The 26,341-nt window shown below is 41.8% G+C and overlaps 3 protein-coding genes across 3 annotated transcripts; all 3 read left to right on the top strand.

The window, feature by feature from the left end:
- Positions 1 to 1,629: 1,629 nt before the first annotated feature.
- On the top strand, positions 1,630 to 7,884 carry LOC311365197 (sodium-dependent neutral amino acid transporter B(0)AT1-like; the record flags this gene model as incomplete). The annotated part of the gene is made up of 12 exons (XM_084484716.1): positions 1,630 to 1,828; positions 2,490 to 2,630; positions 2,981 to 3,118; positions 3,397 to 3,578; positions 4,138 to 4,248; positions 4,773 to 4,885; positions 5,244 to 5,372; positions 6,318 to 6,474; positions 6,591 to 6,795; positions 6,984 to 7,143; positions 7,247 to 7,409; positions 7,699 to 7,884. The coding sequence occupies 12 exons, from the start codon at positions 1,630 to 1,632 to the stop codon at positions 7,882 to 7,884; spliced, it is 1,884 nt and encodes a 627-aa protein (XP_084340842.1).
- Positions 7,885 to 8,448: 564 nt separating this feature from the next.
- Positions 8,449 to 18,114, top strand: LOC311365352 (inactive sodium-dependent neutral amino acid transporter B(0)AT3-like; the record flags this gene model as incomplete). Its single annotated transcript, XM_084484861.1, has 12 exons — positions 8,449 to 8,575; positions 8,957 to 9,097; positions 9,798 to 9,935; positions 10,177 to 10,358; positions 10,797 to 10,907; positions 11,285 to 11,397; positions 12,056 to 12,184; positions 16,302 to 16,458; positions 16,735 to 16,939; positions 17,403 to 17,562; positions 17,653 to 17,815; positions 17,932 to 18,114. 12 exons carry the CDS (start codon positions 8,449 to 8,451, stop codon positions 18,112 to 18,114), a joined length of 1,809 nt encoding a protein of 602 aa, XP_084340987.1.
- Positions 18,115 to 19,642: 1,528 nt separating this feature from the next.
- On the top strand, positions 19,643 to 24,270 carry LOC311365439 (sodium-dependent neutral amino acid transporter B(0)AT3-like; the record flags this gene model as incomplete). The annotated part of the gene is made up of 12 exons (XM_084484976.1): positions 19,643 to 19,787; positions 20,596 to 20,736; positions 21,079 to 21,216; positions 21,425 to 21,606; positions 21,789 to 21,899; positions 22,005 to 22,117; positions 22,272 to 22,400; positions 22,475 to 22,631; positions 22,722 to 22,926; positions 23,347 to 23,506; positions 23,695 to 23,857; positions 24,073 to 24,270. The coding sequence occupies 12 exons, from the start codon at positions 19,643 to 19,645 to the stop codon at positions 24,268 to 24,270; spliced, it is 1,842 nt and encodes a 613-aa protein (XP_084341102.1).
- Positions 24,271 to 26,341: the final 2,071 nt, after the last annotated feature.

Below are 26,341 nucleotides of genomic sequence, written 5' to 3'. Positions count from 1 at the left end.
TGAATTGGAAGGACTTTTACTACTTGAAACTACTTGTTACATACAATGCGTGTACGGTATTATACCCTATCAGACCTGAACACTGATCAAATCACAAATCAAAGTAAACTGTTTATTTGACATAACGTGTATCACAAAGGGGTTAGTTATGCAAGCATGCTGTGTAGCTAGGTTAACTACAACAAAACTTTTTGCAGTATATTCTAATTCTACATACCTCAAACGGATCAACCAGCATTCCCAGGCGTCGAATACGGCATTGAACAAGTCTTTATTTTTTCCCACATTTCTCAGACAGCAATAATATGTTTACAACCCACACAAGAGAAATCACCACAGCTGAAGCCGGTATTGTGAAACTCAAAACAACTCCACAAACTCTTTGCGTCTATTTACGTAAACCTGTCAACGCCTACTAATGACGTACTGTAACTGGGTCTTGAAGGGTTGTCGTCCCATTTCGTAGGGGTAGGGTTGAGGGGAAGGGTTAAGGCAGGGGTTCTCAAAGTTTTGACAGCTGAGGGCCAATTTAGGAACCCAAAATTTGGCTGAGGGCCGCCAAATGAAAAAAATAAAATAAAACAGAAAAAAATCCCATTTGTAATAATTTTAATGACCAGGTTGCATCTCTACAGTTACATGTATTGGTCTGCATCCAGTATATATAATAAACACATTTTAAATAACAAATTAGGCAAAACCTGGCACAACTTTAGAAAACCTTGAGAAACATTTTAACTAACACATAATCCCTGGGGTTCTCTAGAACAGAAAAAAAAATATATATATATATATATAATTAAAAATATATATATATATTTTTTTAACTTACATCTGCATGTCATTGCGGGCAGCCAGGAATGTTTCTGCGGGCCGCACTTTGAGAACCAATGGGTTAAGGGGTAGAGTTAAGGGTTTTGGCCAAGGGGTGTAACGTTATTGGGCCTTAAAGGTTAGTTAGTTATAGCCCTCCCTGTGTTATAGCGGCCCCTGTGGTCACAGCGGGACATAACTTAATTTAACTAATTTTTGAAGACCTCGTACTTCCGGTCTCCCTAGGCTAATCTAATTTGACAACTCTCAGGTGTTCAGATTTGGAGTGGTTGACTTTAACGTTTTTGCCCATTCACTTTCCATGTTCAATAATACTATAAATATGAATTATAAAAAGTAGTAATAGTAGTAATAGCGCACGGTATGTGTGCGGTATCTGTGCTATTATTTTCAAAGGCCGTGGTTTTTATACCTGCAACAATGTAGGAGGAGATAATTACCGAAAATGAGGCGGAATAGGCCTATTAATAATAAGACAGGTGATAACAATAGTGTTTTTATTTGCTTTGCAACCATTGTTATTTTAACATCATCAATCATGAAATACTAGTTATTCATTAATGAGTTAGCTCACTTCTGTCGTGAAAATTATTAAGCTCTTTTGAGGCTGATAACCGCTTATCCATGTTTATCCCCTAGGTCCATATGCCTGGTTGCTTATAGGCTACTATTTAAGGGGGCTGGAATATTGCTACTGACCAATGTGCAACCCGGTTTAACTGGTTTCATATTTAGGCTTACTATAATTTATGCCTACACACTCACACGGGTGAGTTCTTGACAGAACCAGTAGCCATGAAACTGGTACTCCCAAATCCTGGCCTGGATGATCGGATTCCTTCATATGAGGAGCTGGAGGAGCTGGAGAAAAAGGAGGTCGGGGACAGACCAAAATGGGACAACAAGGCGCAATACATTCTCACCTGTGTAGGATTCTGCATTGGTCTCGGTAACGTGTGGCGCTTCCCGTACTTGTGTCAAAGTCATGGAGGAGGTAAGCTTGGACATGACGGTCTGAGATCCAAACTGAAGTGCTTAACTTTGTTATCTGTGAGGTATCCGATGGTTTTATGTGATGTTTGGGGCGATTTACTTGAACTGTGGGCTTCGGGTGATTTGGCCCACTACTTATATTGATCTGAGGTGCGAGAAAAGCCTATAATTAGGGTAATCATTTATTTTGTTCAAGAGATTTCAGGTAATGAATAACGCATTGCATCCCTTTTTGTAGATGTTTGAATAAATCACAAACCACAACCAAGGACGTCGTTCGATGTCCTACATTTGACGATTGAGTTAGTTTATGTATTACAGTCTATAATCTGTACCTATGCCTAAACCTTTGGCCGAACTTGCTATCATATTTAAATTCCATGGCCTGAACACGTGTGCTATCTTGTGGCCAAACATTGTATTACATAACAATTCAGTTGAGAAGATTTGTTGATATATGATTACAACTTATTTCACCAAAGTTCATTAAAAGTAATACACTAGCAGAAATATGAAGTGTATATGATGTAAGATTTTATTATTTATCAGGGGGCTACATTTTAACATGCACACAATAAATTAGGTTTTCCAAATTTGTGATTTTGTTGGACAGTGTAGGCTTACTGCATAATAATTCACTCACATACCCTGTGGTGTTTCAGGGGCCTTCATGATTCCCTTCCTCCTCCTCCTGGTGCTGGAGGGCACGCCACTCCTGCTGTTGGAGTTTGCCATCGGCCAGCGCTTAAGGAAGGGCCCCATCGGCGTCTGGACCTCCATTAACCCTTACCTCACTGGAATCGGTACGTGATCAGCCAGCGCTGCCATCTAGAATGTACCCATATTTTCATAAGGAAGCCTTTCCAGTAACCCACTTTCCTGTCCTGTCTTCACTATCTGGTCCATAAAGATCGAAAAGATATGCATAAAAGTATTTAGAATCGCTCTTCCAGGGTAAACAAAGAAAAACTCCCAATGCCTTAAACCTTACCATTATTTACGTTTTCTACTTCATTCAACCACATCTGAACTGGAAAGTTTATCAGGAATAAAATGTGCCGATCCATGAGTCAACCTATCCAGGGAAAAGGGAATCTTTCTCTATAAATCGTTTTATTGTGGTCCTCTCCCCCCCCCCCCGCCCCCCGTACAGGTATTGCGTCGATGCTGGTGTCCTTCATGATCGGACTGTACTACAACACCATCATGGCCTGGATCATCTGGTACCTCTGCAACTCTTTCCAGGACCCCCTGCCGTGGAATGACTGCCCCCTGAATGAAAACGGCACAGGTAGGCCTACTGCAAACTACAAACGTGCACACGCACACACATACACAAACACACGTGCATATGGACACAAACATGTACATTTTAACACAGAAAAACTTTTTAAATGCTCAATTTTCATTGAATTGATTGATCTACCATCATTCAACAAAATTCACTACATTCATAACCAGTTTTGACACAATCACACTATGCACACAAACAAGGAATATTCACGCATGTACACGCACACACACGCACAATCAGCTGAGGACCATGTCCCCAACCTGACCCGACTGCAGGCCTGGTCCCAGAGTGTGAGCGGAGTTCCCCGGTGGACTACTTCTGGTACCGCGTCACCCTGAACAGTACTCCCACCATATCGGAGTCCGGCGGCATCCATTGGCCTATGGTGCTGTGTCTGTTGGCTGCCTGGTCCGTGCTCTGTGTCTGCTGCATCAAGGGCATCCAATCCACCGGCAAGGTCGGGCATTTTTGTTTCCCAGACAGAATTACAAACAAACATTACTGCTTGTAATGGCTAATCATGCTCACACCTGGTGGTATGTCACCTTGGTGGTATGTTCTTCTGAGGAGACGTAAAACCGAGGTCCTGACTCACTGAGGTCATAAAAGATCCCAGGGCACTTATCGCAAAGAGTAGGGGATCCCCCGGTGTCCTGGCTAAAACTGCCCTACCAGGCTCATTCAATCTGGCCCCCTAATCATCCCCCTGTATAATTGGCTCATTCATTAATTCCCTCACTCTCCACCTCAAGCTGGTGTGTGGTGAGTGTTCTGGCACAGATTGGCTGCCGTGCATCACCCAAGTGGGTGCTACACATTGGTGGTGGTTAGTGAGGTCCCCCCTTCACTGTAAAGCGTCTTTGAGTGTCTAGAAAAGCGCTATATAAATTCAATCAATTAATTTAATCAAGTTGGTTGATTTTATTTGTCAGCATTAGTTAGCATTAATATGAGCACTGTTACTCCTCCCTGTCTGTTCTAAAGTGTCTTATTGTCATTTTCCATTCTCACATCAGGCAGTGTACATCACATCCACCCTGCCGTACTTGGTCCTCACCATCTTCCTCATCCGCGGTCTGACCCTGAAGGGTGCCGTCAGTGGAATCAAGTTCCTGTTCACACCGGATGTGAGTACCGAATGACAAAGAACACCTTTTGTTTCCGTGTTTTGGGATAATTTTCTATTTCAATGAATCCTTCTTTGATGCTTTAATGTTTCCCAATTTATTGATGTGTAATGGGTGATTGCTAAAGTAGCAATCTCAAAGATTACCGCTTCGTTCTCTTTAGAGACACGTTTGGCGTGAGCAATAATTGTTCCAATAGATCCCATCAGTGTTGCAACCGACACCTAGGGCTTTCATCAGTAGGCCATAGGCTCATCACCCTTGTGTGACCTCATTCGGTGATAGAAAGTGACCCAAATATATGAACAAATATATTTATTTTCATGAAAGTCTTTGAGATACCACTTTAAATGTGGACAAGCAGTGAATGATGTTTAGGATGTTTTAACAAGGTATTCATTTTCTGTGGTTAAAGTCGAGGGAGGGAGGGAGGGAGGGAAGGATTTGGCAACAATGGGTGTGTGTGACTGGGGGATTAGGGTTGCAATACGAGTCATGTGACCACTTTGGGGGACCACTCGCAGGTGAACGAACTGATGAACCCCACCACCTGGATGGACGCGGGGGCTCAGGTCTTCTACTCCTTCGGGCTGGCATGGGGGGGTCTGATCTCCTTCTCCAGCTACAACCCTATTCAGTAAGAAGTGAACATCTCCCTCACAATGATTTCACAATGTGAGGACTTCATAAAAAACTTTGCTCTTTCTCATACATTGTAATAATGTAGTAATGCTGAGCTCAACTGTCTGGTTACATGTCAGCTGCTCATGGTGTGTATTTATTCTGTCAGATTTGTAGATATTCAGTTTTTACATTTGTATCTATTTTGTGTTCATATTACTGTACTTCTGTGACGTTTACTTCTTCGGGGATGGATATATTACATAATATCTTATCTTATCTTGAGTCCCACCTCCATGGCTATTTTAGATAACTAACCCTTCCAAATGACAGCTGCAATAAACAAGTTTGCTGTTCCTTTCCTTTTCTTTTAGCAACAACTGCGAACAAGACGCTGTGATTCTGTCTATCGTCACCGGCTGTACATCTGTCTACGCCGCCACGGTCATCTACTCAATCATCGGCTTCCGGGCAACCAGAAAGTTTGACGAGTGTGTCAGTGGGTGAGCTGAATACTGAGCTACGCTACTGTGGATAAAGCCCAAAACACTATAACACAACAATAAATAATAAATAAACAAAAGTCCATCATCGTTTAGAATTTTCACATCCAAATAGACTTCAGTCTGAAAGCAATTTAAGCAATATTACACCAGAGGGAGAATATCAGCACGGCTGTGATTCGGTCTTAGGTACAAGGCCTTAGGCCAAGTGCCGAAGATAGCCGAGTGTGATATTGCTTTTATACAACAGTTTGACAAGCACCATTTATTAGTTAACAGTAATAAGCAACAGATTATCATTTGTTTGTTTGTTTATTTATTTAATGATTTATTTGGCTCCTCCAACACAAATAGATCCGCAACTGGACTGGGACTGAACTATTGCCAAACAACACATAAACACACTAGCCTGCTACTTTGCATAGGTTAACACGTTACGTTACATTCATCCTCTTCTTATGACCATTCGTAATTCAACTCAAATGTTGTCTGGAAACATGTTCATCTTGCAACATCGGTGCAAAGTTTGTCGCAATCTAAGCTACATAAAAGCCGTTAATAACATTAACGGTTATCAGAACACCCGTAAAGCGGAGTGATACATGTATAGTTAAAAGTCCCAATACTGTTATACTCTACATCAGCCCTCATGGAATGCCTCTTGTCCAATCAAATTACTTAGTCGGAACTAACTGGTGTATAATGAATGAAGTTAAATTTTTGCTCTGTTAAAACAATTTGATTCAGTTTCACTTTTGGGTCATGCTGCAATTATTAACCTAAATCGGCATGTTGTCTGCTTTCGGCTTAAGTTATACACACGTCATTGTTTTACATTCTAACCTGTTATGTAAAACCTTTTACATTACATGTGCCCTCAATGGGGGCAATGCAATGCAATGCAATGTAATGAAAGTGAACATTTATAAAATATGTCTTTCTTAGAAACATCATGGCACTGTTGGACGCTTTCGAGCTCCCAGAGGGCAGTGTGACCGAGGACAACTATGACTCAGCCTTTGATCATTTCAACGCCAGTCAACCCCACGCTATCCAGGGTTTAAACCTCACCGCCTGTGACATGCAGAGACTGCTCAGCGAGGTTACCATGGCAAACTGACACCACACATTGAAGTCTCAATCCCTATTACGATGAAGTTGGCTGAAGTTTGGCTTGCCTCATTCTAAGTCACGCATGAGATGCATCTCTCTCCCCAGGGTGTGGAGGGGACGGGTCTGGCCTTCATCGTGTTCACCGAGGCCATCACCAAGATGCCCATCTCTCCCATCTGGTCCGTCCTCTTTTTCATCATGCTCCTCTGCCTGGGGCTGTCCACCATGTTCGGAAACATCGAAGGAGTTGTGCAGCCTTTGAAGGACCTCGGGGTCTTCCCTAAGAGATGGCCCCATGCACTGTCAACCGGTAATGGATCATTGGCTTCATCACTTGATGGCCTTTGCAGGTCTGATTCTAACCAAAGTGTGTGTGTGTGTGTGTGTGTGTGTGTGTGTGTGTGTGTGTGTGTGTGTGTGTGTGTGTGTGTGTGTGTGTGTGTGTGTGTGTGTGTGTGTGTGTGTGTGTGTGTGTGTGTGTGTGTGTGTGTTTTTCAGGTGTCCTGTGCATGGTGGCCTTTCTCATTGCCCTCCTGTTCGCACAGGGCTCAGGGAATTACTGGCTCGCTCTTTTTGACAACTTTGCCGGCTCTCTTCCCTTGCTCACCATCGCCTTCTTTGAGATGATAGCCGTGGTCTACATCTACGGCATAGACAGGTCAGCGCCTTTAGCTTCTTCCCACATTATCACATTTTTGGCCATCGAAACTGCTAGGCTTTCAAATGATTAACATATAATGATTAACACCTCTCTGCTTCAGGTTCAACAAGGACCTGGAGTTCATGGTTGGACATAAGCCCAATATCTACTGGCAGGTCACGTGGAGGTTCATCAGCCCCCTGATAGTCTTTGTCATCTTCCTCTTTTACCTGGTGACCAAAATCCAAGAGGAGCTCACCTACTTGGTCTGGGACCCTGAATATGTAAGCACGCAGAGCGGCCTCTACTGTCCTCATTTTACATTCCTTCAACTGTATTCTTTACTCTTTCAACTGATGTGTCATTTCGGTCTACTTATTAATCTAAATGTATATATCTTTCCGCCAATCTATTTCTTTCATCAATCCCCCTCCTTTCACCCATCAATCCATCAATGTATATATCGATCCATTCATCTATCCTATCAATCTATCCCCACTCATCAATTCAGGATCATTTTTCTACAACTGAGTAGCACGTTTGTTCTGATACCACACTTTGCCGGCCCTGCAGGAGAACTTCCCCACGCTGGCCTCGATAGCATACCCTTCCTGGGTGAATGCCGCCATCGTGGTCCTGGCCGGGATCCCCAGTCTCTTCCTCCCATTGTACGCCCTCGGCCGGTTCATCTACGTCCGCTGCAGGAAAGACGAAGACCAGGTCACGAATAAGAACGTGCTGTATAGCATTAATATCTAGCCATGATGTGATACTGGTGAATAAAATACATATTTTAATACAACCTTCACCGTTTCGTGGTCATCTCATTCAAGTCAGGGGATGGATCAAGATGTTTTAAAGGGGCAGTTCTGGGGCGGGATTGTACAGAATTTTGCAAAATAAGAAATTATGGTTTGTGGACAATCACTGCAATCTATGTATTCCCATGTCAATCATGATTCACACTGAATAAAATAAAACAAGTAAAGGGGCATACAGCCAGTGTCAACAATAGATTGGACAAGAGAAATTCAGGGACTAATTTCCCTGAATTTGGGTGAAGGTATGGGCCTGGGACGTGATCCCTAAGTACACAAATAAAACCAGTAAAAGAAAGAACCTTATTGCCTGTTCCTTATACAGCTAGCCTCATAACGATGTCTCTCTTTTTGGTGCACTGAGGCCGTAGGCTTAGCTCGGTTATCCATTAAACCAAGCCCTGGTACGCCTTTCCCACCCTGGTACATTTCCATTATGTAGAAGTAGGCATTTCAAGTCCCAAGCCCCCACTGCATCTCTGTCTGTCTAGCAGGAAGGTCTGAAATGGCTAAACCTCAGGAGAGGCCTAAGTGGGCAAACAAGGCCCAGTATCTGCTGTCCTGCATTGGATTTGCAGTAGGGGTGGGAAACGTATGGCGCTTTCCGTACCTGTGTCAAATCCACGGAGGAGGTAAGCAGCAGTTTACCTTTAATTAGGATATTTTTTTCTTAATGTGTTGTGACTTACGTACATACTTTTCCTTGCTGTCCCACGTGTGTCTTCTGAAGGAGGATTCAACATTGAGAATGAGATGTGACTGTATAGGTTTTAAACTCCAACCGATGCAGAGAGACACAATGTCCTTCTGAAGTGTCATGTCATTTTTGAATATTTTGCAACAAAAAGTTAAATACAAAGTTTGTAGAATAGGCCTAAACCAAACTCTGCAATATAAAATTAAATATAATTGTATCAATATTTTTCACATACAATCACAATCAGTGTAGGATCATACACCATCAATATGTTGTATACACCAACCAGCCTTATCCCCCCTGTCCCTCTCTCTAGGTGCATTCCTCATCCCCTACCTGATAGCCTTGGTATTTGAGGGCCTTCCACTGCTCTACCTGGAGCTGGCCATCGGACAGCGGCTTCGCATGGGCAGCATCGGCGTCTGGAACTCCATCTCCCCTTTCCTTGGTGGAGTCGGTAGGTTGGTTAATGAGGAACGTTATGTTATGATGATAGCAGTAGTGGGTGTGCTGCTCGCATGTTTTTGTGGTGTATGCAACGTTTCTGAAATGCAAAACAACGAATGGACGTTAACGCGCCCAAAATCGTGCGTAGACATCAGTAATTGATGCACAACGTGCTCTGCCCTTCGATCATTGACAGAACCTCTTCATGAATTATGTAGGCTATGCCTTGATTGAAGGTCCCTCATTGCCCACAACCCGAAAGTGCACGTTAACTTTTCAATTATTTGTTGCGTTAACACTAACACGTCCAAATATGCGACATTTATTACATTATTTGCGCTAATGGGCTTCCATATACACTTATGTACTGCCTAAAGCTTTAGAGTTTCAAAAACTCCTCAAAACAAGAAGGCCTGCCCCCAGTCACGGCGCGTAAAACCATGCCAATATGATTAATCTCAAGATAGTTTAGTCAGATGACAAAATCGGACGAAAATAGATTTGAGGAGGAGACACTTCTATTTCTGTTGTTCGCTCTACTCCAGGACATCCCTGAAGAGAATTTATCATTAGCAGTGATCATATTTAGTCTACAAACTTCATTAATTTACTTTCCAGTTTGCCATATGGCCAGCAGGTGGCGCCAGAATTTAATCTGATGGAGGGAAACATTTTTTGGATTGCTTTTACGACAATAGTAATCTGTGCAGGTATTTCCTCGATGCTGGTTTCTTTCTTGGTGTGTTTGTTCTACAACACCATCGTGGCCTGGGTGCTCTGGTACTTCTTCAACTCCTTCCAGGAGCCCCTGCCCTGGAGCCAATGCCCCCTCAACCACAACCTCACAGGTAGGCCTGGGAGATGGATAGGCATGTAGATTCTCATCCATCTGGTACGTTGGTAGGTTAGTTTTGTTGTTTCATTCCAAGTCAACGTTGAAATAAAGCACTGTTGCAGCGATGACACAGAAGACCACTAAACTGGAGTGAGTCTTTTGGAAGCGACCAATACGACTTTTTGAAGCAGATAACACGCATGGGTGAATGATCAAGTATGAACGTTATGAATGTGTTCTGCTTCAATGAACAGCCTTCAACCAGGAGTGTGTGGACAGCACGCCATCAAACTACTTCTGGTACCGCCAGACCCTGAACATCACCCCGAACGTGGAGACCAGCGGCTCTCTGCAGTGGTGGATGGTCATCTGCCTGGCCACCGCCTGGTTTGTGCTCTACGTCTGCTTCATCAGGGGCATCGAGACCATAGGGAAGGTGGGCGCAGCTGGTTGTGGCTGTTCTGCTGTATGCTGATGATGCATTTATGGGATAGTAATGTTTTTTTGTAATAATGTGGAGGCACTTTATCACTGTCTACTCATTGACTGTAAATGTTAATTGTTTTTTTCAATGCACCAACTGCCTAAATCTCATCTGCCCTATCTCATACTACAACCACTGCCAATAACACATATCTTTTTAGATGGATAAGAAATACAAAGTATGGATGCATTAGAAAGCATGAAAACCTCCATGTTTGGAACATACTGTAACAAACAAACATTTAAGATCCTATCTTTTCACTTTGTCAAAGATAATATAACCGTTCAGATTTTTTGACCAATACACAGCCCTGTAACGATGTTTGGTGGATTCATTATTAACTCAATTGTGAAAGGACAACACCATTTACTATGCACTGTGTCCTCCCAGGCTGTGTACGTAACGGTCACCTTGCCGTATGTGGTTCTGACCATATTCCTGGTGCGCGCCCTCACTCTGCCAGGGGCAGCAGACGGCCTGAAGTACCTCTTCACCCCAGAGGTAGCCGCCCTCTTCTGTTATCTCATCAAATCACAATGGGCCATTCTTCCTCTATCTGCCATATTTGTTCTAAACGGTAGCTGGGTAACGAACAAAGCTGGCCACTATGTGAATGAGGTCCATTCTAACAATGTTATTTGATCCACTGCTTTAGATCTGCACTTCCCATTCAAATTGTTTACCAATCTTAAGTTGTGAACAGATAATGTCGTAAACTTTATATTTTGTTCTTAATTTATCTGAATATATAATGAGCATATTTTCAACTACTACTAACTGTACCCGCCTAGATTATTGTTAAGAGAATAAGAATGAACAGTATGAGGTATTGAGCGTGTCTGAGCTTCTCCATATGGCGTGGTGGTTTCTCTTGTCAGTGGGAGATCTTGAAGAATCCCCAGGTGTGGCTGGATGCCGCCACCCAGATCTTCTTCTCTCTCTCCGTGGCCTTCGGAGGTCTGATTGTCTTCTCCAGCTACAACCCTTCAGAGTCAGTGATCCTACTTTCAGCAAAACCATCATAACCTATATCCCTTTTGTTTCAGAAAAGTCTCAATTGTAAGAATTATGTCAAGGTCAACGTCTTGGGTATTGGTCAGGAATGGCAATAGTGACCCGTGTATACCACTTATAATTGGGACCTTTATAATGTAGTCTTCATTCCGTCATTTAAAACTTAGATAACAGAAGATAAGTAGATCGTGTTGATAAGGTTTAAGAGCCATTATTTGAGTGTTATTTATAGAAATTGCATATCCATATCATTCTAAGATGTTGCATAGCCATTCGTCAACTATTAGTGAGTGGAATGTGCTTTGAGAAGTCTTATATATTTGCTGCTGATTTCCTCCCAGGCTTGTCTATCTGTCTCTCCAAAACCTTCCATCTTATTTCCATTTAATTGACAATGTGACTCACAGGATACGGATGAATGAATTACAATTTTGCATTGTGACAAGGCTCCCAGTTTAAGCTATGACAAGCATTTATAAACTAATTATCACATGCTACTTCTCTGAAATCCTATGAATTCCTATTTGTGTTAAATTGTGAAAAATGGTGGATACCATTTTGTGTATATATGGGGGAAAAAATGATTGTTCTTATGACTAATGTCATCTCGCCTGGTGTGTTTTCTATTGCATCAGTAACGACTGTGAGAAGGATGCTGTGGTGGTTGGTCTAGTGAACAGCGCCACCTCCCTCTACGCCTCCATCTCCGTGTTCTCTATCCTGGGATTCAAAGCCAACAACAACTACGTCCACTGTCTACAAAGGTATGCACTCCATACTGCCGTAGCATTAGCCCAACCCTATGGTCGTATATAATTGTGGTCCTTTGTTGAGATGTTTTTGTTTTTGATGTTTTTTTGTTCATATGAGCAACTGGCGTGGCCATCTCTGTATATTGATATTGATATTTTGATTTGATATATTGATATTGCATTGAGGTTTAAAATGTCCTTCCCTTTCCTACAACGGAGAAGCTAAGCTGGCTGTACTGCTTACAACCACACAATGGTTGTAAGCAGTCAGGCTTTAATGCTTGCGAGCAGGAGTCTCCTCCCTAATGGGGTGAGCTGAACAACATTGTTACTGAATACTTAGCAGGAAGTTTGTTTACAGAGTGGTGTTGTGTAAATTCTCTTATAATAGAACATAATACACTTGGGGTGTCTTTGATAAGTTTGTATTGCAATTCAGGACGAACACGTTCAGAAGTGTTTCTCTCAGCCCTAAAGAGTCTGAGGGTATTTATACAATTGGTTAGGTAAACTTGTCTGACACAGGTGGCAATCATTCACTATATTTATATACTACATTGTCTAATGTATTGTTACCAGTAAGGAAGGATAACCTGGAGGAATCCAAATGACAACACTGAACCTTACCACTTAATAATTAGCTAATAATTAGCTCAATGCTGTCCTAGACAATGGTCTCATTTTGGTAGTATCCACTGGTACCTTACCCAATAAAGGCCTTCTGCTACGTCGCTCTAAAGGGAAGGGTGAAGAGGCTAGATACTAGATGGCACTCAATTCTACAAACTGACCCTTTTAATATCTCCAATATACAGTCTGAACACAACCTTGGTTTTATCTTGGGAGTACAAATAGAGAGAAGGTCATGTCGCCCTTCATCTTGGGAGTATGTTTACACAGCGTAGATGGACTAGGGCCATGCCCTTGTACTCCAGGCCACATCATGTCATGGATACGCCTCAACACAGGGATGTGTACGATCATTGATAATATATTAGGGCTGTGCAATCAATCAAATTTTCAATCTCCAAACTAATATAATCAATCAATAACTCTTCCTTTTACAGTCCCCTAATTACTAGGTATTTACCCGGTAAATAAATGGTAAATCATAGTATATTATTGGGGTAATTATCACTGGTAATAAGAAGGTAAATACAGAGGAACTACAGCTAAAGTACTAAGAAAAACCTCCACTATTACCCATCACCTCAACTAAGTACCGTGTAGTTGTAACTGTTTTATGTTGGTAATAACTCAGATATAATTGTGTACTTCCTAGGAAAGTAGGCAACCAATTCTTAAGCTGCTTTCACATATGGACATGCATCCGTCTATTCTCCGTAGATTCTACGGACGTGCCGTATATAGAAACACCTCTTCTATTACCCATCAATTCAAGTTACAATTGTAGTTATCCAAGGTTTATGTTGGTAACAGCCCAAGTTTAATTATGTACTATCTAGAAATTAACATAGTACTTTCCAATAAATTATTTTTTCTTATATAGTTATTGTTCATAGCTGCACCCAATGGTTTATTTGATTTACCTTAGAAACTATGGAATTGTTTTTATTTAAGTTGAAAAATTACAGCAATACTTACCTGGTAACATCCTCTGCAGGAACAGTTTTCCTCTAGTGTCTTCTTAAATACTGGGTACGAAGCCTTGTTCGTTTCCATGGTATTATCATTTTCTTACCATATCCTTTGTAATACATTATTCCATTGTCCATGCAGTTAACTGGAACTTGTACCATATATGTTCTGCAATGTTACTAAGTAAAACATGACAATTTACCTAGTAAGTAAGCTGAAACTACTGTTAAAGGAATCCTTGTTTGTTTCCATGTATTACCAGGCTATTACCATATAATATATAATAATTTGTAACTGGTTATTTCCTTTTCCATGCAATCAACACAAACTTGTACTATATATGCTCTGCAAAGTCGTTCACCAGTAGTTCAGCTTTTTGAATCATTCGCTCACCAGTTGTTAAGCACTTTAATTTTAGTTCTAAAACCCCAAACCACTGTTGATGAAAGGCATATTAAAATGAAACAAAAACAAAGGCTTAACTTTCAAAAAATGCATTTCTCACAAACAGGCACTGAACACTGAAAAAACAACAACAAATCAACAAAAGAGCTGTCTACATCAACTCAATTTAAATGTTACTGGTGTTTTGATAAAACACATGACAGTGTTATGGCAAGTGACCAAAATGCAGACTGCTTCAACCTCTACAATTTGAATAAGTGGCGAATGTCATGCAGTAATCTGCCTAGGGGAGCATCTTTGTGGTCATTCACCAACCAATGAGTCCACTCGATGGATGAGAGATGGCTCTTTAATGGTCCTCATTTATACAGCGCTTTTATCCAAAGCGCTTTACAGTGTTGACTGACATTCACCCATTCATGCACACATTCACACACCGACAGCGGAGTCAACCACACAGGGCGACAGCCAGCTCGTCAGGAGCAATTAGGGTGAGGCGTCTTGCTCAGGGACACCACGACACTCAGCTAGGAGGAGCCGGGGATCGAACCAGCAACCTTGCGGTTACCAGCCAACCTGCTCTACCTCCTGAGCTAATGGGCCCCTGCTCCCGCCCCCGCCTCTTTAGTTTCCTGTCTTGTTTCATTCAAACAACTCAGACATGTAGTTTAAAACCTATCACACCCAACTTCAACTTAAAATATGCGAATTTAATCGGCCTCTGTCCCATAAATACTGTTAATAGGACGGGAGGGGACAGGCTCTGTCAGGCTCTGGTAGAGCAGCTATACCAGAGCCTGCTCTGCCTGCTCTGGTACCAGAGCATGCTGCCTCAACAGGTCGAAGTTAGCAGCCGGTTTGATATTCGCCGGATATTCGGTTTTGATTTACCACGCAAACGGATGTATCAGCACAATTACACTACATTAAGGGTGTAGTATTTTGATGACAGTGTTTAGACACCGTATCGAGAAAAATCACATTGACATGTTGTTGCTATCGATGTCTGTGCGGGAACATCTACGTTCTGGCTAGTGGTGGCTCGTTCGCGAACAAATCAGTTCGAACAAATGACTCTTTAAAATGAACGAACCAACCTGATTCACCGCTCTCTTTCGACTTGTTCGTCGTTGTTTGTCTCGTTCGTTTGCCGAGACTCGACTGACTCCCAGCTCCACCCACTAGTCGCTGACTTGCGAGTCGCCGTTCGTTCACTGACTGTGTTTAGCGGTGAAGACTCTGGGACTGAGAAGTCACGAGAGCCAGCCGGGCAACAACATGCCGATTCCGAACATGAAGCACTCCTCAGCTAAAAGGAACTTAGTTAATGTTGTGTTGATTGATGACCGTTTGCACCATTGCACGATCGTGATTCGTTTGAGAATGAGAATGAGGGAGGAGCTGTGTCTGACCGACTCAGTGACTGAGAATCATGATTCACCGCTACCGGAAATGCGAACAAACAAACAAACAAACAAACGACTCTTCTTGGCGAACTGACCGACGCAAACTGATTCATTCAAATGAATCATGAAATCCACCACTAGTTCTGGCTGCTATCTGTTTTAGGGACTGTCTACAAATTACACAGACTGGTGGCATAGACTTTACCATGGAATTGTTTCAGGAAAGAAATCACACATCAAAAATCAATTAAGATACATTTTGTCATTCTGATTGTTGTAGTAGTTGCCAATGGTGGGCTGTTACTTACTACATGTAACACTTGATATATTGCATTATAGTTAAACAGGATGCAATTAATAGTTAAAAATATAGTTGAATATATTTTTGGTGAATAATAAACTATTAATTGCATTATGCTTAACTGTAATGCAATATATTTGTGTGATTTCTTTACAACTAACAGTTACAACTACACTGTACTTAGTTGAGTTGATGGGTAATAGTGGATTTTTTTCTTAGTATTTCAGCTGTAGTTCCTCTGTATTTACCTTCTTATTACCAGTGGTAATTACCCCAATAACATACTATGATTTACCATATATTTACTGGGTAAATATCTAGTAATTAGGGGACTGTCAAAGGAAGGATTACCAATAATCGTGATTATGATTTTTTCCTTAATCGAGCAGACCTACAATATATCCCCTTTTCATCACAGCAACATCTTGGCTCTGACCGACCGCTTTGAGATTGGAGACCAGAACATGACCCTGGACAACTACGAACAGAGCCTGGGATATCTGAACAGCACATGGCCGGATGAGGTGGCCCAGCTGAACCTGAGGCCCTGTGACCTTCAAACATTCCTTGACCAGGTACTGACTGACGGGTATCCATGAGCCCGTTGGGGATTTGATTGCATTCCATTAAGTCATTCAACAGATACTTACTTAGATATCTGTTGCAAACGAATATTGGAGTCTTCCACAGCAAAAGCAACTGGTACCATTAGTGGAGTTGGATGTTTTTCTCAAGCGTCAGACACGGGGGGAGAACATTCCACTTCTGCTACTTGGCAGCTGTCACTCATTCACTTGGTGAATGAATTAACTGGGCAACTGTTTCATTATGTGCCGGTCCTCCTTTCTCAGAGTGCATCTGGTACCGGCCTGGCGTTCATTGTGTTCACCGAGGCGGTGATAGAGATGCCAGGCTCCCAGGTCTGGGCCGTGATGTTCTTCGTCATGCTCTTTAGCCTGGGCCTCTCCACCATGTTTGGAAACTTGGAAGGAGTCCTCAACCCCCTGCTGGAGCTAAACTTGGTCCCAAAGTGGATGCCCAGGTGGATTTTCACTGGTATGTACAGGCCAGCTCCTGGAACCAGCTCCTTTTTTGTGGGGGGGTTTAGTTAATGGGCACAAGGAGTTCATGGTTTGTTTCCAAACAGATTGAGAACAGAACATTCAAACCAATATCCAATTCAAACGGATATGCAGGATTTAGGCAAGGCAAGGCAACTTTATTTATATAGCACTTTTCATACACAAGGCAGACTCAAAGTGCTTCACATATAAACATTGTCATACAATAAAAGAAAATAATAGATAAGTTTAAAAAAAAAAGTAAAATAAAGGCAAAGAAAAAAAAAAAAAAGCATTTTAGAAAGTGCAATGTATTTTCGGGACTCCAACCCGACCTAAAGGAACTTGGTCCTTACCCAATTTTTTTTTACAATTAGCCAACCATTGTTAATCCATCTACATTTCTTATCTGTACTTATTTTGTATATTTAATGTAAACCTTGTAAACCGTGTTTTAGGCATCGTTTGTTTAGCGGCGTTCCTGATGTCTCTGATCTTCACCTTGGGTTCCGGGAACTACTGGTTGGAGATCTTCAACGGCTATGTGGGCTCCGTTCCGTTCCTCATCATTTCTTTCTTCGAGATCGTCGGCGTGGTGTACATGTACGGACTTAAGCGGTAAGCTTCGCTCTTAGGTAGCACGCAGGTTGATTTCTTTTTTCTTTTCATCGTGTCATTTAAAAAATTACTATCACTTTGAATGTACAGCTTCAGCGAGGACATCCACACCATGACAGGCAGAAGGCCCAACATCTTCTGGAGGGCCTGTTGGCTCGTCATCAGCCCCCTGTACCTCCTGATTGTGTTTGTGGCGTACATCGCCGTGCAGGCAGACAAACACCCCAACTACCCCGCATGGGACCCCAGCCACGTAAGGGCGGCCGCACACGTACACGCACAATAACAATCACAATCACAATCACAATCACAATCAAAATCACACGTGGCTGTTACTCATGGGATGTGTTTTTTTTTTTCCCCCCTCAGGTGGATTTCCCCCAGACAAACGTGACACCGTACCCGGACTGGGTGTTTGCCATCATCATCCTCCTCTCTGTGTTGCCCGTGGCACCCATCCCGCTGGTGGCACTGTACGCACTGATCTGCTGCGGGTTGAGTCGAAGAAGGTCACCGTCGGAGCCTCGGCCGAGCCCCTGCGTCGCTGAGTAAGCAATAAGTTATGACAAGCAATTATTTGATGTGTTCAAAACAGGATTGAAAATCCTTCTCTTTGAATGTACAATCCCATGTTTATCACATGCTACTTCTCTGGAAGCTAGCAATCCCAGAGTCCACTTTTGACCGTCACCTAGATACAATCCTATTAGTTCCCGTTTATGTTATATTGTGAAATATGGTGTTTTGTGTATACATTGGCTAAAAAATGATTGTTCTTATGTCTTATCTCATCTTGCCTGGTGTGTTTTTCTATTGCATTAGTAACGACTGTGAGCAGGATGCTGTGGTGGTTGGTGCGGGTTGAGTCGGAGGAGGATACCCTCGGAGCCTCGGCCCCACACGTGCATCGCCGAGGACAACGCTTGTGTCAGAAAGGCGCAGAAGATGTCAACGCTAATGATGATGAGGATGCTGAATAGGCTGTCCCTGTAAAGACTTCTGTGTGAAACCCTCTCGAGCATGTGTTCTTGCGATATGTGCAATGTTACATGCACAACTGCTCTTTGGACTTTACAAATGGTATTTCCGGAATACTACAGACTTTACTAAGTCTCATGACAAATTACAAACTTGAATCGAAGGTTTTTTACTAATTAACTTTGTGTTGGCCTTAAAAGGTGTTTTGAACATTTCCTGATCATTTCCTGGATGAAACTAGTGAAATTTGAAGAATGTCTGATGTCAGCTACAGTAAAATTGGTTTATGTTTGACAATCACATGCAGGTTAATTTTTTTATGTGATAGAAGAAAAAAAAACATTTGTAGATTATTGATGGTGAATTATAAATGACGTATTGTTACTACTGTACTTTTTTTTCGGAATTCAACTAAGATGAACACACTACAAAGCCAAAAAAAAAGTATTATTATGTATTGCTTTATTCTGTGGTTATTGTTCCCAGAATAACTACAACCTTTGATTGTTTCCTTGATCGATGACTGATTTATCATTCCATATAAAACAATTTTACGACAGAGCCAAACTATATGTATCATCATGTTTTTAAACCAATGTGCCCAAGTGCCTTGGATCCACACAGCCCCACACAGGCAGCATCACCTGGTTAACCATTAACCTAGGGCTTGGTGCCGCCCCAAACAAACAAACACTGTCATAGGCATTAGATCCGCTGTCCACTCATGACACTTCTTACTTGAAAGCCAGTTAAACAAATAACTAGCACTCATCGTACCTATAACCCCCCCCCCCCCCCACCCTGCATACAAGGGCTTGTGCATTTAAATCCCAGAGTATTTGAACACACCCCACTTAGAGAGAGAGAGAGAGAGAGGTAAAGATAGGGAGTGAGTCAAAAGAGGAGAGAGGGCATAACAAACTGGACATCATACTTTGCCTTTGGTCGACAGACCCTGCAACTGGACTGAGAGTCCAACTTAAAAGCAGGTCAAAGACTCCCCAAAATATAACCAAGGGGTTGTCTTGGATATCGGCGTTGAAAGTTCTCTATCTCTGGATTTGGGATCTAAGCTTGTTGTTTGAAGAGCTGTCTCTGCAACATGGGGAAAACAGTGGACTCCAATGGGATGGAGGAGAGACCTAAATGGGACAACAAAGTCCAGTATCTCCTCACCTGTGTTGGCTTTGCTGTGGGACTGGGGAATGTATGGCGTTTTCCCTATCTGTGCCAAATCTATGGTGGTGGTAAGGTGCTATTTATATATATATATTTATCCTCTATGAATACTTATTGTGACAGTGCATATTTCATGTCCAAATTGGTGTGGGGGATGTTTGAAACAGGATTTATATGCTGTGTTTTTTTGCAACTTGAATACCTGAACCTGAATAAATTCATGCTTGTTCATTTACAGGTTTGACCATTTGGATGGTAAAATGTTTCAAGGTTAAATATTCAACAATTGCCTGGCTGGTCATTTTTTTCTAGAAAATACAGGAAGAGGGACTGACTCTCAATTTTGATCCCTTATCGAGATACATGTATATATTAAAAAATGTTGCAGTTTGAGGACAATATTGTTTTTCCATTTGAAATATCAATAGCCACTGTCCTTTTGCTTGTTTTGCATTATATACTCCACTATTTAAAGTAAAGGATGAGCGTTATCTATCTTATATAGGTCTCAGAGATCATTAAAGTCAAATTAGCTCTCGTATTTAAGTATACATATGTTTGACTATCCTATAGTGACCCATTAGTCGCATCCTCATATCTTCTGATAAGGTACCTTCAGCTTTTATTCAAATCCAATGTAAAGGGTTCAACTAATGTCTGGATAACAGCTTGTCCACCGTCGTACGAAGGAGCTGTGCGTGTGTGCGTTTTGATTGTTTTGGAGCCTCTAGTTGGGATTCGAGTTTTGAAATGAGGCTTGATGGACTACAAATGTTTTAACAATTAGTTTGTCTGATGAAGAGCACTGACATCAGGGACAAAGTCCCCTATTGTTTCTACATTCCTGCCTGACGTCTCAAGAATTTCCCCACCCAGGTGCATTCCTCATCCCCTACCTGATAGCCTTGGTATTCGAGGGCCTTCCACTGCTCTACCTGGAGATGGCCATCGGACAGCGGCTCCGCATGGGCAGCATCGGCGTCTGGAACTCCATCTCCCCCTTTCTGGGTGGAGTCGGTAGGTCGCCTTAAGATCGATTTGAAGACAGTTGATACCTGATAACATTTACATTGAGTAATTTGAATGGACATGCAAGTTATAAGACATGGTTTGAGTAGCTACAAAAAAGTGATGTGGCATGTCCTAGTCAAAAAAAACATCATCTGGAAGGAGTGCAGCAGCAACCATATGTAACAAACAACTGGTGAGGCTTCCTGCTGATAAAGAGCAGTAAGGTTTCAGAAATATGATGGATTAAACGATGGAGTTGACAATCACAATTAGGAGGCCGTAAAATGAGAATCTACATTAATCACAAAAAAAATCACGGTTCTGCTCACTGCTACTCATGTTGCGCAGGCCTAGCCAGCATGGTGGTGTCGTTCCTGGTGAGCCTGTTCTACAACACCATCCTGGCCTGGGTGCTCTGGTACTTCTTCCACTCTTTCCAGGAACCCCTGCCCTGGAGTCAGTGCCCGCTTAATGACAACTCTACAGGTAACAGGAAGTGCATCTGCATGTCTGGGTCATGGCTCAGGGTCTGGGTTAGGTTCCCAAGGTTTGTCAGGGCACTATTGCTAACAGTAACACTGTTTGTGGACGACTTCATCTCATAATAGTAATCCGTTAAAAAATAAGCAAAGATAACATTTTGAAGCAAATACCCTTTCTTACGAACATGAACCGGTGAACTCTCTATGTACAGACTTCGACCAGGAGTGTTTGGACAGCACACCGGTAAACTACTTCTGGTACCGCCAGACCCTGAACATAACCCCGGACATCGAGATCAGTGGCTCTCTGCAGTGGACGATGGTCATCTGCCTGGCCACCGCCTGGTGTGTTGTTTACATCTGCTTCATCAGGGGCATCGAGACTATGGGAAAGGTGGGTGCACTGGGTTGACTTTGGTTGTCATTGATTTTTTAATGATATACATATCCCATATATATATATATATGGGATATTCTATATTCTACCATAGGGTAAATGCAGGAGTTTGGCATAACGTACCATTATTTCAAGGACTATCTAATAACCACACTTGAGTGATTGTTTTTGTCTTCAAGGCAGTATATGTGACAGCTACCTTCCCCTACCTGGTGCTGACTATATTCCTGATACAAAGCCTCACTCTGCCTGGATCCACTGACGGCCTGATCTACCTCTTCACTCCCGATGTAAGTTATTACAACTTTCAGGCTGACCTCCTTTCCCACAGTTGGGAGCATGTTTGATGTGATTTTGTATGTGTGGTTTTGTTCTTCCTAAACCTCTTCCTCTAGTGGAACGTGCTGAAGAATCCCCAGGTGTGGCTGGACGCCGCCACTCAAATCTTCTTCTCTCTCTCATTGGCTTTCGGAGGTCTCATCGCCTTCTCCAGTTACAATCCTGAGAAGTGGGTGCCCTTCATAATGCTAAACTTGCTAGTGCTAACCATGCTAAAGCTGAGCTATCTTATGCTTACCTTTCAAGCACATGCAGGTCCGTCATTAAGCAATGACAGACGATGATGAGTTAATGGTCTTTGTTCTCTCCCGGATGCCCATCAGGAATAACTGTGAGCGAGATGCTGTTCTGGTGGGTGTGATCAACAGTATTACATCTATTTATGCAGCCATACCCATCTTCTCCATTCTGGGCTTCAAGGCCACCAACAACTACAACTCCTGCCGCATGAGGTAATTCAAGTTTACTCTTTCGATTTTCGTTTAATTGCCTGTAGATATAATACACATTTGTATTTCATCCGCAGCAACATCTTATCTCTGACCAACCACTTGGAGATTGGAGACCAGAACATGACCCTGGACAATTACGAACAGATGCTTGAATATCTGACCAGCAAATGGCCGAATGAGGTTGCAGAGGTGGAACTGAGGTCCTGTGAACTTCAAAAGTTCCTTGACCAGGTACTAACTGACCGATCAATAGATAGATAATTCTGATAATAATGTTCAGTGATAGAATATAAACATATAGTTTCCATCCTCCTCTCTCAGAGTGCGTCTGGTACTGGCCTGGCGTTCATTGTGTTCACCGAAGCGGTGATAGAGATGCCGGGCTCTCAGGTCTGGGCCGTGCTGTTCTTCGTCATGCTCTTCAGCCTGGGTCTGTCCTCCATGTTTGGAAACATAGAAGGCATACTTACGCCCATTCGGGACCTAAAACTGGTGCCAACGTGGATCCCCAGCGAGCTGGTCACAGGTGTGCAGTGCACCATTGCTTATTGATAATGAAAATAGACATTTGGAAAAAAGACCCTTAAAACCATGGCATCCCTCTAGCTGTCACTCTGAGACCCTCTGGGTTCTAGATAGTTTTGCCTGAGGCATTTTCAATGATCATTCATTCATTCATTCATTTGTTCAGTTTTACTTATTCAGCTGATCCGATATTTGACACAAGCATATTCAGTGAAATTAATTTTGATTTCATTTTGAAAACTAGGAAAAGCAAGAGCAAAAAACAAGTAATGGGTATAAGGCTGTGTACCTCAATATTATTCCCATGGTGCAGTTCAACTCAAGTTCAACCATAGTTTATTTTCGAATATGGCCAACTTTGTCACACATGGAGCACCCGTGCCGGGCTTAATTACTCCATATTTTCTCTCAACTCTCAAAGCTGGTGTTTGCTTGATCTCCTTCCTGGTGGCCCTACTGTTCACCCTGGGCTCAGGGAACTACTGGCTGGAGATCTTCAACAGCTACGTGGGCTCAGTGCCACTGCTCATCATCGCCTTCTTCGAGCTGATCGGAGTCATCTATTTCTACGGGATGCAAAAGTAACCATTTACTTCTGGTATTAATCGCGATTGTCATTATTTGAGTGTGTTTTTGGTGGTAGATATGAAGTCGTCATTGTGGCATTAATATAGCCCCCAAACGTAGGTCCTGCCCCATGTTAGATACAGTTAAACCAAATGAACTCATTCATCACATTCTTGCAATGTTCCATTTCTTTTATGGGCAGGTTTAGTGACGACATCCACTTCATGACTGGGAAAAGACCCAACATCTTCTGGAGAGTTTGTTGGAGGTTTATCAGTCCACTGTACCTGCTGGTGGTGTTTCTGGCCTATGTGATTATTCAGGCCCAACAGCACCCACAATATCCTGCATGGAACCCTGACTATGTGAGTTAAACGCTCAGAGACGAAAGACATGACATAAACAGTTGCTTCAAAGTGATTTGAGGATCATCTCTTTTATAACATTTTATAAAGTAATAAGGTCATGTTGTACGTTTATTTTACAATGTTATTGTCATTGTAAAATGTCATTGTCATTGTAAAAGCAACTCATGGGGATTTGATTTATTGGCTTTTTTTTTTATTGGTTTTTATCCAAGGTCCATTTCCCAGAGACAGAAGCAAAGGATTACCCAGGCTGGGTGTTTGCCATTATAGTCACCCTCTCTGTGTTTCCGGTGATTTCCATCCCCCTGGTCGCCATTTACAGACTCATTCGCTGTGGACTCAACAGGAAGACCTCCAAACACGTTGGCACCAATCCCTACATCAACAACAGTTATGATATCGAAACATAATAACAGCAGCAGGAATTATGAGAACTTCGGCCCATGACATAAAATGCATGTCTTGAGGTTGCCAATTAGCATTGCTTCTTTGGATGTGTGGACTTCTTCAATATAGTCTCACATATATAGTCTGACATATGTGACAGCTCTATGAGTTGGAATTAGGGTTGGCATATAGTTCAGAAGATAAAAACTTTTGAATTTCAACAGAAATAGTTCACAAATATGTCTACAATGTTGCTTTTTCAGACTTATTTGTCCCACTACTGCCTTCTATTTTTTTTATGCACCATTCATGAGCTGAAAGGATGTTTTGAAATAATAACAGTAAGAGTTTTTAGATATCAAAAACACGATTATACAGGGACCTTTTTAAGCAAATCTTGCCATTCTCTTGTCTCATAATTAAGTTCCATGCTTATAATTATAAATTACTGATCAAACAACTTACTAAATAATCTACTTGCTTTGAATCCGTAAAATAACATTACCACTGAATATTGCAGTTTTTTCACAAATATGTACTTCATTGTTGGAGAAAGTAATTAAAGTCTAGAGAGGGGACAGGCACAATTATCAAAGAGTAATTTAATTTAATCTTGTTTTCTTAAAACATATTCAATCTAGGATGATGAGTCTAATATCGATAATTTACATGTGTGTGTATATGTGTGTATATACTTGTAATGTGTACTTATAATGTGGATTAGGTTTGACGATGGCTACCTTTTTCCTTGCATAGGTTAAATAATAGGAGACAAGATTAATAGTGTTTTAAAACTATACATTTATTTATATATTATTATATGATAACATAACAACTAACATCTGTGCATATTTATTTGGCATAAAGAAAAATTGTTTTTGACACTCGATGTGATTGGATAATAATAAAACCAAACAAACTAGTATCACCAACCAAGAACAACGACAACAACAACACTTCCTGGAAAACCCTACATTTAAAAGCCAATATAAAATGTGCCTGCATTGGTGGGGTTCAAAAAATGGTATCAAAATAAATATAGGCTGGTGATTTTACAGAAAGGATTAAAAGTGTGCTGAATCAGAAATAATTAACCTTTCATGCAGCTTCCTGATATCTTTCATAAATGGAGGTATATATTGACCAAGTTATGCTTTGTTTCGTCCTGTCATGGGCGTGTGTATGTTGTGAGTTTGACTCATCGAACATCTGATCGTAGTGAGTGGTTGTAAACAGAGTTTATTGCTGGCATGGGCTCTACCAAGAGACTCAAAATTCAATAAGATAAAACAAGGGTTAAAAAAGTAACTACTCCTCGGTTTAACATATAATATGAACACAATATTTAACAAATATATCTAAGTATATGTAGTGGTTTGTAGCCTTTGAGAGGGAACATTGTTTTAGTATTGAGAACTATTATTGTCTGACCCGGGCCAGTTGGATGTCCCCCAGCTGCTCTCCAGACACCGCTTTCCTGTGAAGCAGATGGACAGGCTGAGGAGGACACATGACAGTGGGTTGGAGGGAAATTATTGGAACATATGCAGGGATTCATGCCAACCAATAACTGGAACACCCTTGATCTAAAAGTTGAAGAAATTTATTTTTGAGAAGGAACAACCATCCAGAGGTTGGTACTTCTGTTGCTGTGCAATAATATTTACCTTAAATAAATACACAGCTTTTGACCCAGAAGCTATACCAACTAAGAAATGAAAATAAAGAGTGAAATCAGATGATCAGATGAGTGCATGGGTGGAGCAGAAACCAGGAGGATTTTTATTTTCTGAACATTGAACCTTATTATGATCCCAACTCCTGTTCTGTTCCGTTATTCCGCCCCATGTGGTCACAGTGATACCAAGCTTTTTGGAGACCGCCTAACTTCTGGGGCCTTTACGGATTCTCTTTTTTGCAAGGGAAATTTCCTTTCCTAAGGAGATGACCCGGAAGTATTGGATGAAAGGTGGTTTGAATTCTAAAAATGCTTTGGAAAGTAGCCTCGATGCATAACCCTCCTTTAGCATAGGTTACTCCTGACCAACCCGAGTTATTGGTATCCCATAATCCTTTAAGGTGGCAATATAAAAA

Source organism: Micromesistius poutassou, assembly GCF_964030765.1.
Source record: "Micromesistius poutassou genome assembly, chromosome: 20".
Lineage (NCBI taxonomy): Eukaryota > Metazoa > Chordata > Actinopteri > Gadiformes > Gadidae > Micromesistius > Micromesistius poutassou.
The sequence above is the reverse complement of the archived record's forward strand: the minus strand, read 5'-3'. Positions and strand labels throughout refer to the sequence as shown.